We start from the raw sequence: 13,421 nt of genomic DNA on the forward strand, positions 1-13,421 counted from the left end.
AAACGTCCCTTGCCATAAATATTAGGTAACCATGAAAATACATACAATGAAACAAAACAAGGTAGGAGATTCTAGCCAGATGCTGCTCAAAGCTTGGAGGATGAAGCTTCCTTGTGATAAAGGGTGTTTAGCAAGTGTCAGGGGCGTGTTGAAAGCACACCCGTGCCAAGCTGACACTTTCTCCTAGAAGCAATCAGAAGGATGTGAAGAGAATAGAAAAGGAGGTACTACATTCTCAAGCTGTGATTCCGTACTTGCTGGTGCTGTGTCCAGGTAGCACTTAACAGCGATCTTGACAACCAGCACTGGCCAGCCCTCCTCCGCGGGGGGGGGGGGGGAAGAGTTGGGTCGCCAGAGCCAAGTCACCGTCCTCAGTTTCCCCATCTGTCAAGTTGGGAGCCGGACTGTGCGATCTTGATCTGTAAGGTCTCTGCTAGATCCTCAGGCCCTCCTTTTCCTGGCCGGTACCCGCTGGGCACCTTTCCCCTCACTCCCATCCCATTTGCAGCAGAGACGATGACACATATAGCCACGTCTGGGTCACTTTCGGTTTGGCAGTCACCACAGTGGTCTGGCAGACCTGGTTACCCTCCTTCTGGGGACGCCTGGCTGGTGTGTTCCAGCCTCGCACCTTCAGCGCACACACGGCTTTCCTCCCCGACTCGTTTCTGATGGGTCTTTATGGGGCATGAGGCCTTTTGCATCTCATACCCTCTCTCTCTCAAAGCAAGTTAATTCTTCTTTTGTCTCCCTCTGTTTGAGCCTTGCAGCCCGGCGTTTTGCTGAGGTCTCTGCATTTGGTCTGGGCGTTGAGGGGTCACACCGGGGGTTTGGGTCCCCCCTGTGCAGCGCGTGGAGGAGAGAACCGCTCCGCGGGGGTCCCATCGATAGGAAGCCTGGCAGCAGCCTCAAAACCTGCTTATTCTGTCGGAGTGGAGTGAAATGCCTCCCTTGCCCAATCCTGCAGCTTTTCCTGGGGGTCCGGGAGAGGGGAGGGTAATTGATTGCATCACGCGAGGCAGGAGCGTCTACAGCTCTCCAATTACCAAACATCACGACTTTGGACGTGATGTGCCTTGTCTTCTCCACCTCCACCATGGGCCACCAAGCCTCTCTCGCTTCTTTTTCCAGCCCAGAGCAGCAAATGTGTCTGCAGAGCCGCCTCGGAGTGCGAGGAAACAGGGTTCAGCGTCTGCGTGGAGGCGAATGGCAGGGAGCGGACGATGACAGAGTGTGAGGCCGGCGTCCTGAGGTGCCGAGGTCAGAGCATCTCCGTCACCAGCATCCGGCCCTGCGCCGCCGAAGCCCCGTAGCTCCCTGCGCCGGTGGGCCTGTTCGCGATCCTGCAGCCGCGTGGCCGAGTTAAAACCTCTGCACGCCCGGCCCTGTAGACAGATTCTCAGCACGCAGGCCCATTCTTTCTCCTTCCACTCCAGGTCCACTTCTCCCAATCCCCAGGCCCTGCATAATTACACAACCCTTTGTTCTCCCAAACCTGAATCCAGATCCTCTTTTTATTCTCTTTTTAAGTGTCAGTCAGGCTGAAGGATATTGATGAACCTTTGAAGGAGCTGTATGTTCTTGGAAAAATTGCTGACTTCTCTGGACCTTGACTTTTTTTAATCTGAAAATTAGAGGGTTGGACTAGAGAAATCTGAATGCTCTATGATTCTTTTTAGTATGATTAAAAGAACCGACCAGAACACACTCTACAAATTGATTATGAAAACAGAAAGATTAGAGAGGCTGGCTTCGGCTCAGTGAAACTGAATACAAAGGGGACCTTGAATGGAAAAAGGCAGATACAATTATTCCATGCCAAGCACCACACCTAGAGATCCCTAATCTTGTCAGGAGGTTGAATCACTGCTATCAGAGTGGAATCCATCATGTTACGGTCACAGGGGCACCTTCTACCTTCTTGTCTGAGAACAAGTATTTACAATTGAGGCTTCTCTCTGGAGCTTTTCTTGTGTTTTCCAAACACAAGACCTGTAATTTGTCCCCCTCCTCCCCTTTCCTTTTGTAGGAAGCATCATTCATGCCTGAGCTATTGGGTGATTGCGTATTTGGGAGAAGTGTTCTCTAATGTGGATACATACTTAGATTTTTGAGGGGGCTCTACAGGTAGATCCATTTGAGGCATTAGCCTTCTGTTTATTCCCTATTCATCTTTCATCAAAACAAAATAAAAGCTGTAGTTGATGAAATGAGTGGGCTTCAATGGAATTTAAAATATGCTTTTATATACAAATAATATCTCTGTATTTTTCTGATACATTTCAATGAAACTTTAGTTTAAATGACAATGATTAAAAAACTCATTAAAGATACTATACTTTGGAATTTTAAAATCTGTGTTATGTTTAATTTTAAAGACTTTCCATGAAGGATGGCTAATGTGCTCTTTTTTATATTTTTAAAATTTTCGAACTACTTTATTGAGGTATGATTGACATGTAAAGAGCTGTACATGAGTTTGGGGATAAGTATACATCTGTGAAACCATCACCACCATCCAGACCATAAACATATCCAGCATCTCCCAAAGTTTCCTCCCACCCTAATTATTATTATTATTATGGTAAGAACACTTAACATAAGATCTTTCCTGTTAGAAAATGTTAAGTGTACATTATAGCATCGATAGCTACAGGCACTGTGCTATACAGTAGATCTCTAGAACTCATTTACCTTGCATAACTGAAATTTGATATCTTTTGACCATCACTTCCCCATTTTCCCCTGCCCCTAGCCCCTGGCAACCACCATTCTGCTCTGCTCCATGAGTTTGACTGTTTTATATACCTCCTAAAAGTGAGATTATACAGTATTTATCTTTTTGTATTTGGCTTATTTCATTCAGCGTCATGTCCTCCAGGTCTATCCAAGGGATGAGTGAATAGTTGGTTTAGAAGGAGGGGACCAGTGAATGAGGTTGCAGAGAGCTGCTGTCTTGAAATACGAAATTTCATGCCTTTTTAAGTTTTCCGAACATCCTTATACTTGACCTTTCCTCTAGTTGGACAGAGACCTTCACAATTGTCTATGCGCGAATTAGGATCGTGGCAGCAGGGCTGCAAGAAGAAAGTAACTTTCAACATTAAGACTTCAAACACGTTTTGAAACTTCCAAAATAAGTTCTTGAACACCTGAAGAGAAGACTTTGAGGAAAGCTGGGAGGACTGTTTATGCCATGAAAATTGACTGCAATGAGAGCAGAGGGAGTGTGAGACTGTCCCCATCTGCCCTCCCTCTGCCGCAGACCAGGTGAGGGACACCTGGGCTGGGATGGGATCTAGCCTTGGAAGAGAAGGCAGAAAGTGCTGAAGTTAAAGTCATCTGGACCTAGCAGGGGACAGAGGGAGAGGAGGGAATCAGCTGGTGCATCGACCAGTTTCAGGGAGCTCCATGGGAGCTCAGTCACATCCTGCTGGCCATCACTCACATTTTAAGTGGACACTGTAAGTCACCTGGGCAGAGACGCTGTTTTGGAAGGTCTCCTAATTGCGTCAGAGTGTGCCTTCTTGTGACACTCTACACATTTCCTGATAATTGACCAACAGAAGTGCTGCTTATCAATGCCCTGAGATTTACTGAACCCCATCCTGACTGCTCTGTATGGAACCTCCCTCCCAACAGCAACAGTCCAGGGTGCTTGTAAGTCCCTTGAAACAGAGGGAATTTTCTTGGTATTCAGGTGGGGTACAGTGGGGACGCGAAATCTTGAGCTGGAACTCTTGAGTTGCCTAGCAACAAGCCAGGTAACTGGCTCATTTGATTGAGAGCTCCCCCTCTCAGCTAGGCAGGTCATTGCTAATCTCAGCTTCATATGGGACTTGTGCGTCCATCCTGTTGTTAAGTAGTCACTCAGAGCTGCAGGTGCTGAGCGGCTGGTTTACTCAACATTCCCTGAAACAGCTGCACATAAATTATTCATCACTTTTCCTTTTGGTTAAGATATATGGATTCATCAATATGTTTGGACCGACCCCACAGTTTATCATTTGTTCTATATTTTTTTCTATACCTACCAACATTTCTTACACCCTCATACTCACACACATACTGACCCACCACAGGCGTTTGGATTATTTGTAAGATGAGCATAATAGCTAGTGAAGGTGGTCATCGTAAATTTGAAGATAAAGGAAGATGTTACATACTTAGGGTGTTCAGGTGTATCTACGACTCTTGCTTTCTCTGAGGTAGGAGAGGAGGAGGAGACACAAGAGGAGAGAAGAGAAATGAAAAGAAGGGAGGGGGGGGAAGATTGGAGCATCCTTAGTACAGGAGTGGCAGAATTGAACCGCTGCATTAGTCCTGAAACCTACCAGTCCACTGAGACTTTTCTTCCTTGATGGACTAGTTAAAGTGTATTCAATACTTTAGGTAGAAATGGAATGACCTGTTCTGTTTCAGATCACTGGGCCAGAAAGCAACCGCAGTAGGAGGCAATTTCCGTTAATATCTGAGAAGCCCGAGGTATATGCATGCTTTTCAATTACCTTGGTCTTTCAGGCAGTTCACACATTTGGGGACAAGGAAGCTGATGGCATGATAGGAGTCCCTGCTGTGACCACCAAAGCGCCTACAATTTGTCTTTTTATTTATTCCTGTCAGGCAAAGCTCCAGCTTTATCCTCAAAACATCAATCATGTAAAAAAATTTGCTTTTTTCATCCAAGGGTTAACAAGACTAGATGGGAAGACTGTCGTTTCAGAAGGGGTGGGCTGTCGTTTCAGAAGGGGTGGGCTGAAGGTGAAAAGGTGGGCACAAGAAGGAACAATAAAATGTTCTTTTTGATTCACAGGCTGAGGACAATTTCCTGTGAAAGGACAAACATTAAGAACTACTCTGTTATCACTGTTATTTCCGTGCATCCCTATGAGAGGGGGCTGGTACTGAATCCCAGGGGAGGGGCCTCAAGTACATAACAGATCAATGATGCTCAAGACAGAGAAGCATTGATTGAGAGAATAAAGCAGATGTGCTGCTGGATGGGGGTCTGTTGTGCAATAATCAGCTGACCAAGTGGGCTGGGAACACAGACAGGTCGAAGGAACTTTCCGTAATAGTGAAGTGGAATTTTCTCATCGAAGGAAAGTTTTACCAGACACCCTCAGGAGAAACTGGTTAACATGAAAGTCTCAGGATTGGTGTATTATTAGATCATATGCGTCCCCAGTGTGTACCATAACAGTAGTTCATAAAGGGCCCCCACTGAACTCTAAGTCCAGAAACTCTTCTCTGCACAGACACTGAGCACCGGGGTGTTGAGGGGGGAACTGCTGAAGTCAGGTGTGATGTAAACCTGGACAAGATCTCTAACGATTGTGGATGATTGTGGCCCCGTAGGATTAAATACTTTGGTAGGATGATGAGGAGGCTTCCTAAGTGTCTGGAGTCTCTTAAAAATGCAATGATTGGCTGTTTCCCACGGATGTGGTGCGCAGATTCATTAAATGTGAGAGAAAGCCACCTTTGAGGAGAGCTGGTCCCCAAGCCTCCTCTGGACTAGTGAGGGCAGGGACTTGACGATATGGCTCTGTGCCCGCTGTGACTCAGGACACTGGCTGTATATACTCAATAAAACGGCCATTTTACAGTTATTATCCATTGTGACATAGCTGGTTTACTCTAGAAATGGCTCTTCTGCCTCCCAGGGTGGTGCTCATCTCATTTCACTATAGTGCTGGCCCCTTTACTGTCCTGTGGACACGTGGCTGTTATGTTTGTGTCTTGCCAGGCAGGGGCAGGTTCACGTGCAGTGTGGGAGTGTTCTCTTGAGACACCCACAGGGCAGGTATTCTGAAATACTAATCTTTTGTGCCATGGAAGTGTGGGCCTCTTAATTCTCTCCCTTTTTTCTTTTGAATACAGTTAGGAGATTTTGTCTCATGTCCCCTGTGGAAGATTGATGGAGGGTGAGGATGCTCGCTCTCAAGAATTGCAGTAGAGAATGAGGCAGAGGACTTAAGGAAGAAACAGAAATTCCTGAGATCCAAACGATATTGACAAGCAAGGCTAAGTTCTGGAAAAGTTGATCTTGGGATGCTGGCTTATTAAGAGATTGTTTTTCCTGCTTCTAACAGTGGGGGTGCCTGCAGCTGATAGGTCGCTGGAACGCAGACCGGGAATTCTAATCTGTGATCAACAGTCTTTCCCATGTTGGTGGGAGAGAGAACAAGAATGTCTTAGTTCTGGCTGCTATAACAAAACACCACGGACTGGATGGCTTAAACAACGTTTATTTCTCACAGTCCTGGAGGCTGGGAAGTCCAAGATCAAGGTCCCAGTAAATTGGGTGTCTGGTGAGGGCCTTCTTCCTGGTTTTCAGACAGCTGCTTTCTTGCTGTATCTTCACATCGTGGAAAGAGAGGGAGCTCTGGTCTCTTCCTCTTATAAGAGCACTAAACCTATCATGGGGGCGCTACCCTTATGACTTCTGACCTCATCTAAACCTAATGACCTCCCAAAGGTTCCATCTCCAAATACCATCACCTTGGGGATTAAGGCTTCAACATATGAATTTTGAGGGGACACATTTAGCCCGTAGAAGGGACCATAAGTTACTTTAATTTATTGGTCAAACCTGTTGCTTCATCCAGTGGGTTGGTGAGGAATCTTATCTCACGAGCTTGCCCTTTGGCAATCTTGGCAAATAATGTAAAGAGAGCAAAGTAAATTTATGGAACGTGATATATTCTCCCTACATATTCTAGCAGACATTTTTCTCTCACATTATAATTACAGTGTTTTAAATGCCTAATACAAGTCCCAAGCAACTCAGGCTAGGATATACCATCTCTTCTGAGCAGGAACATTGGAACTTAGTCTTGGGCTGTGGATTGCAAAGACACAAATACAGGAAAAGAGCAACATTAATATTTAAACCTAAACCTGCTGGGAGCACTTTACCTATATTAACTCATTCAATCAGCTCAAGGACACTAGGAATAAGTACTATTATTAGCCTTGTTTTACAAATGAGGAAATGGAGGCATAGAGAAGCTAAGTAAGTGATTTACTCAACTTCACACAGATAACAAATGGAGGAAACAGGATTCAAATCCAAGCCCTTTGGTTCAGTAGATCATACTCTTAACCACTATTCTGATATGTTGAAGATGGTAATAGAACTTCTTGTTGATATAGGACGTTAACATGTTCTAAATTTTTTGTAATACTTGGTCCTATTCAAAAATAAGCCAACAGACCTACTAGAGAATGGACTTGAGGATATGGGGAGGGGGAAGGGTAAGCTGTGACAAAGCGAGAGAGTGGCATGGACATATATATACTATCAAACGTAAAATAGATAGCTAGTGGGAAGCAGCCGCATAGCACAGGGAGATCAGCTCCATGCTTTGTGACCACACAGAGGGGTGGGATAGGGAGGGTGGGAGGGAGGGAGATGCAAGAGGGAAGAGATATGGGAACATATGTATATGTATAACTGATTCACTTTGTTATAAAGCAGAAACTAACACACCACTGTAAAGCAATTATACTCCAATAAAGAATTAAAAAAAAATAAACCAACATTCAAGATAAAATTTGGTTACTGAAATAAAAACACAGTAGTTAATTTCCATAACTTTTCAGAAAGATTCAGCTGTATAAATATGATGAATTTCTCAAACTGATATTTTTAAATGGATTGAAATAGATTTTTAAAGCTCTCATGCTCCATGAATCTACTGTGTGTGTGTGTGTGTGTGTGTGTCTGTGTGTGTGTGTCTGTGTGTTTGAATGGGTCTAGAGGTGTACTCACCTAGGAATGGGACTTCCAAGATTTTGATCTTGAGGATATGGAGCTTTAATAAACACTGATTTGTTCTTTATTGAATAACATTTAATTCTCTAAATATTTTGGAGATTTCAATATATCTTCCTGTTATTGATTTCTAGTTCAATTCCACTGTGATTAGAGAACATATTTTGTATGATTTCAATCCTTTTAAATTTGTACAGATTTGTTTTATGGCCCAGAATATAGTCTATTTTGGTGAATGTTCCATGTGCACTTGCAAAGTAGTTGCTTTCTGTTGTTCAGTGGGGGGTTCCACACATGTCAATAAGTTCAACTTGGTCGTGTTGTTCAAGTCTTCTGTATCCTTATTGATCTTCAGACTGCTTGTTCTATCAGTTACTGAGAGTACTGAAATCTCTAACTTCGTGTAGATTTAGGTGAATAAACTTTTAGGATTATTATGTCCTCTTGATAAATTGACCCGTTTGTTGCCAGTCAAATGTCTCTTTGATATATTCTTTGTTTTGAAGTCTACTTTGTCTGGTATTAATGTAGCTACTTCAGTTTTCATTGGATTTTAGAAGTAGTGTATATAAATATTGTACATATAAGTAGAGTGTATTAGTTAGGGTTCTTCAGAGAACCCTATAATTATATATATATAATTTATTATAAGGAATTGGCTCATGTGATTATGAAAGCTAAGAAGTCCTATGATCTACCATTGCAAGCTACAGATCCAGAACACCCCTGGTGTAAATTCCAGTTCAGCTCTGAAGGCCTGAGAACCAGGAGTGCCAATGGTTTAAGCCTCATTCCAAGGTCAGGAGGAGACCAGTCTCCGCTCAAGCAATTAGGTAGAGAGAGAGAGAGAGAATTCAAACTTCCTTTGTTTTTTGTTCTATTTGGGTCCTCGATGGATTGACTGATCCTTACCTACATTGGGGATGGCAATCTGCTTTACTCAGTCCACCAATTCAAATGTCAATCTCTTCTGGAAACACCGTCACACACACACTCAGAAAAAATGTTTAACTAGATACCCGGGCATCCTACAGCCCAGTCAAGTTGTTGACACAGAAAATTAATCATCTCAAGTCCACCCCTTATTAACTTGGCTTAACTTATTAACCCCCATACACATCTCTATAAACCATACTTAATCTCCAAATAAAGATAATAATAAGGTCAGAATTCCATCTCACATGATACAACTATCTTACATACAACTGATAACATACTAACCCTTTCCCCAGAAGAGGAGGTTGAGAACTTGAGGGATGTTTACACTTCCCCTTGATATCCTGTAACTTAAATACTATGATGTAAAATGAACAATACTTAAATACTATGATATAAAGTAAATAATCTTATGTTGCATGATAAGGAAATAAGAGAGGAAAGAAAAAAATGATATTTGCTTAATATACACACACAAATTCATAACAAAATAAAGAGGAAATATTCAGGACAATTACTGTCCTCGTTTCTAAAACTGGTCATGTGGTTGTACCTGGTATTTTAGCTCTCTTCTTCAGCTACCAAATCTGTATTCCCTTTGCCTTCAGCAAGCACCTCAGCTACTTGTGGTTCTTTACATGATGCAGTGACCCACACCTTCATTCCTGAATGGTCTGGTCCATTAGTAGTCCTGCCTGGATTGAGATGTTGTTGTTTTCCATTGACCTTAATCACAGGGCGTGGTATCACTAAGAGAGGCCCTAAAGGATCTCCTGTATCCCAGACATGCTCTTCCTTACCTCCACTATGGAGTAGTAGTCTAATTTCTCCTCGGTAGTCAGGATCAGTCACTCCAGTCAGCCCAGTTACTTCCTTCCTTGCCTGTTGATTCAGAGGCCTGAAGAGCCCAATGCGGCCAGGTGGCAGTCTTAACTTCCCATTCAATGGAATCATTTTTGTGTCGCCTGGTGGAAGCATTCACCCTCTGGAACTAAGACTTCTAGGCCAGCAGAGCATGAGATCATGGGAGCAGAAAGCAAAAGTTTTGCTAATGGATTACTAGGGATAATAACAGTGGGTGATGCCAGTGGGTGAGTGACGCCACTCGCATTTCCATCCCTTGGTTCTTGGATTTCTGAACAGTGGATGGGAGAAAGAGCACTATACATTGGGTGCTGATTCAGAGCACAGACAATCTTCTGCAGATTCTTGCCCCAGCCCTGCAAGGTATTGCCACCTAGCTGGCACTGTAACTAAATCTTCAAAAGGCCAGTCCACTATCCTGTCAAACCAGCTGTCTCAGGATGGTGAGGAACCTGGTAACACCAGTGGATTCCATGAGCATGTGCCCATTGCAGCACTTGCTGTGAAGTGAGATCCTAGATTGGAAGCGGTGATGTGTGGATAAGACATTCTGTAAGTCCACAGATGGTAGTCTTAGCAGAAGCATTGGATGCAGAGAAGGCAAATCCATATGCACGCTTAGTGTCAATTTCAGTGAGAACAAAACACTACCCCTTCCATAATAGATGTTTTGTTCAATGTAATCAATGTGCCATCAGGTAGCTAGCTGATCACCCTGGGGAATGGTGCTATATTGAGGACTCAGTGTTAGCCTCTGCTGCTGGCAGACTGGTCACTCAGTGGTGGCCGTGGCCAGGTCAGCCTTAGTGAGTGGAACTCCATGTTGCTGAGTCTAAGCGTGACGTCTATCCCTGCCACGATGGCCACTTTGTTCATGAGCCCATGGGGTTATGATGGGAATGGCTGGGGAAAGAGGCTGACTGGTTCCACAGAACAAGTCATTCTCTCTACTTGATTATGAAAGCTCTCTGCTGCTGGGGTCACATTTTGGTGAATATTTACATGGGACACAAATATCTTCATATTTTTTGAAAATTCAGAGAGGTCTATCCATGTTCCTCTTCCCTATATTTTCTTGGTACCAATTTTCCAATCACGTCTTTCCAAGTCTCTGACCATCCAGCCAAATCATGGGACACAGCCCAGGAATCTGTATATAATCGCACGTCTGACCACTGCTCCTTCCAAGCAAAGTGGACAATGAGGTGCCCTGCTCAAAGTTCTGTCCACTGGGAGGATCTCCCTTCACTGCTGTTTTCAGAGAAGGGGCTGTAGTGTCACCGCTGTCTGCTCATGGGTGGCGGCTGCACATTGTGCAGACCCATCTGTAAACCAGGCATGAGTTCTCTCTTCCTTCGTCGGCTGATCATGGGGCTCATCGTGTACCATGGGGCCATAGGTGAACATGGGTGAGAGAGGGCAGTGTAGCAGGAGTAAGGATTATAGGCATTTGCATCACTTCTTCACATAACTTATTTATGTGCTTTGGCCTGCTCAGGCCAATCACACATACATCACTTCTATTCGATGATGGAGTGCCGCTGTGCATGCCCAAATTTCTGGCATGGTGGGTCAGATAACACCCTGTTCATGATGGGCAGCTCAGCTCACATGGTAACTTGGTGGCCCACAATTAAGCGTTCAGTCTCTACTAAGGCCTAGTAGCAAGCCAAGAGTTGTTTCCTGAAAGAAGAGCATTTATTTGCAGAGGATGGCAGGGCTTGGCTCCAAAATACTAAGGCCTGTTGCAGCACTTTTTTTTTTTTTTTTTTTTTTTGCTGTGAAGTGAGAGGCCCACTAGACGTTGTGCTTTTCTTGGTTGTAGGAGTGGCAGGATGCAACAACTTATCCTTCACTGTAAATGGGATGTCTCCACATGGCCCCACACCATTGGACCCCTAGAAATTTCACTGAGATACTCTCAGTTTAGTCAGATTTATTTCCCAACCTCTAACATACAAATATCTTACCAATAAGTCTAGAGTAGTTGCTATTTCTTGTTCACTAGGTCCAATCCGCATGTCGTCAATGCAATTGGTTGACATGATATTTCATAGAAGAGAAAGTTGATCTAGATTCCTATGAACTAAGTTACGCCATAAATCTCACTCAAGCATATCATGGTGTATGATCCTTTTAATATAATGTTGAACTTGATTTGCTAATATTTCGCTGAGGACTTTTGCATCTATATTCATCAGGGACATCGGTCTGTAACTTTCCTGTCTTGTAGCATCCTTGTCTGCTTTTGGTATCGGGGTAATGCAGGCCTCATAAAATGAGTTTGGAAGTGTTCTAGTTTTTGGAAGCTTTTGAGAAAGATTGGTATTGACTCTCCTTTAAATGTTTGGTAGCATTCACCGGAGAAGACATCTGGCCCTAGACTTTTGTTTGTTGAGAGGTTTCTGATTACTGATTCGATCTCCTTACTAGTAATTTACCACCCTGTCATTTCTTTTTATAATAGCTCCTGAGTCCAAAAGTCTATCACCTACTGTCTGACTTACCAGTTTATCTAATCCGGTAATTACATGCTAAAATACTAAGTTATTATTTTATTACCTTGTTCAAGAACTTCTTCTGGCTACCCAGTGTCTTCCAGATACAGTGTAACCTGATTTGTCATTCAGTATTTGGCCCTTTGCTACTTAGGCGTCTTCATCTCTTAGTAACACCTTTCCGCTATTGTCACGGGGCTCCATTCCATCCTCTATGGAAGTTACAGACTGGATAATGGCCCCACAGGCCTGTCTACCTCCATCCACGGGTCTGGCACATTCTTACCATCCCAGCCCTAAGCAGAGTCACTGAGGGTTGGATGTGGGATAATTAATGACTTTCTTATAATTCCACTGGACTCAAGGTAAAGATAAATTTCAACTCCCCCATCTTTCCCAGAAAAATTTTAAAAGTCCTGGTTAAACTGTCCTGCAGACTAATAAGCAATTCTCTAGGTTTCCCATTTTTAAGATTGAGCTTCTTTTTGACCAATGTTCAATTGAAGTATTAGGGCATTGGTCAATTTAATCCTCAAGATTTACCTCAGAATATTTGGAGGAAGTGGTAGCTAAGGTAGAAGGAAGGATTTCTTATCTTGTGTTTTTCGGTGGCTCCCAAATTGAAAAAGAAACTATGAGTCACATATATGTAGAAAATCGTGCTCTCCAAATTTATCTTGCTTTCAGGATAACCACATAATTCAATAAATAAAATCTGGGACGGTGTGTCCAGAAGGAATACAAATCAGTAAGATTGTTTTTTTTTTTGGATAAATAAAGTTTGACAAAGTAGAGTTAAGAAGTAAACGCCATTTCTCTTGGTGATTTTTATATGTACACAAACACATGTACATTTTTGTAATGAACCCCACTGTCTTTCCCTCATGTTGCTCCTGACTCTATCCATGTTTTCTACTGTCCCAGTCTTAGGGATACCTGCAGTAAATTAGAAAGAAAGAGAAATTCCAAGAAATGATAATTCCCAGACTGCAGCTATAGAAGATTGCTTGTCAGAGAGTTGCTTTCTGTCAGGGGTGTAGATCAAAGCTCCTGATTAGCTCACAGGATGCTACCATGTGTGACTGACATGCATTCTCTAGTTTTATACTTAGGTAATCTGAAGGAGAGTGGCAGAGTTGGGGACTAAATCAAGTGATAATAAAACACTTTTAGAAAATAATTTGCTGCAATCTTGGAGTCTCTTGAGGTCTCCAGAAGAAATGCCTGGTCTTGATTTTAACTTTTAAAACTATGGCGGCAAGGGGACAATTCCAAGAAGCAATCCCCCTGGCTTCTTTCTTTGGAAGCCTATTTCTTTCTTCCCATCTGTGATTTTTTATTTT

The 13,421-nt window shown here is 43.2% G+C and overlaps 1 protein-coding gene across 1 annotated transcript in view; it reads left to right on the forward strand.

Annotated features, from left to right (window-relative positions):
- C7 (complement C7) overlaps positions 1-2,552 on the forward strand; it is a 53,359-nt gene extending 50,807 nt beyond the window's left edge. The window contains exon 18 of the mRNA XM_022598537.2: positions 1,132-2,552. Coding sequence (XP_022454245.1) covers positions 1,132-1,313 — 182 coding nt within the window. The 3' untranslated portion in view covers positions 1,314-2,552. The remainder of the gene's footprint in view (positions 1-1,131) is intronic.
- Positions 2,553-13,421: the final 10,869 nt, after the last annotated feature.

Source organism: Delphinapterus leucas, chromosome 3, assembly GCF_059928025.1.
Source record: "Delphinapterus leucas isolate spDelLeu-1000000601 "Yukka" chromosome 3, BTC_Dleu_Yukka2, whole genome shotgun sequence".
Classification (NCBI taxonomy): Eukaryota; Metazoa; Chordata; class Mammalia; order Artiodactyla; family Monodontidae; genus Delphinapterus; species Delphinapterus leucas.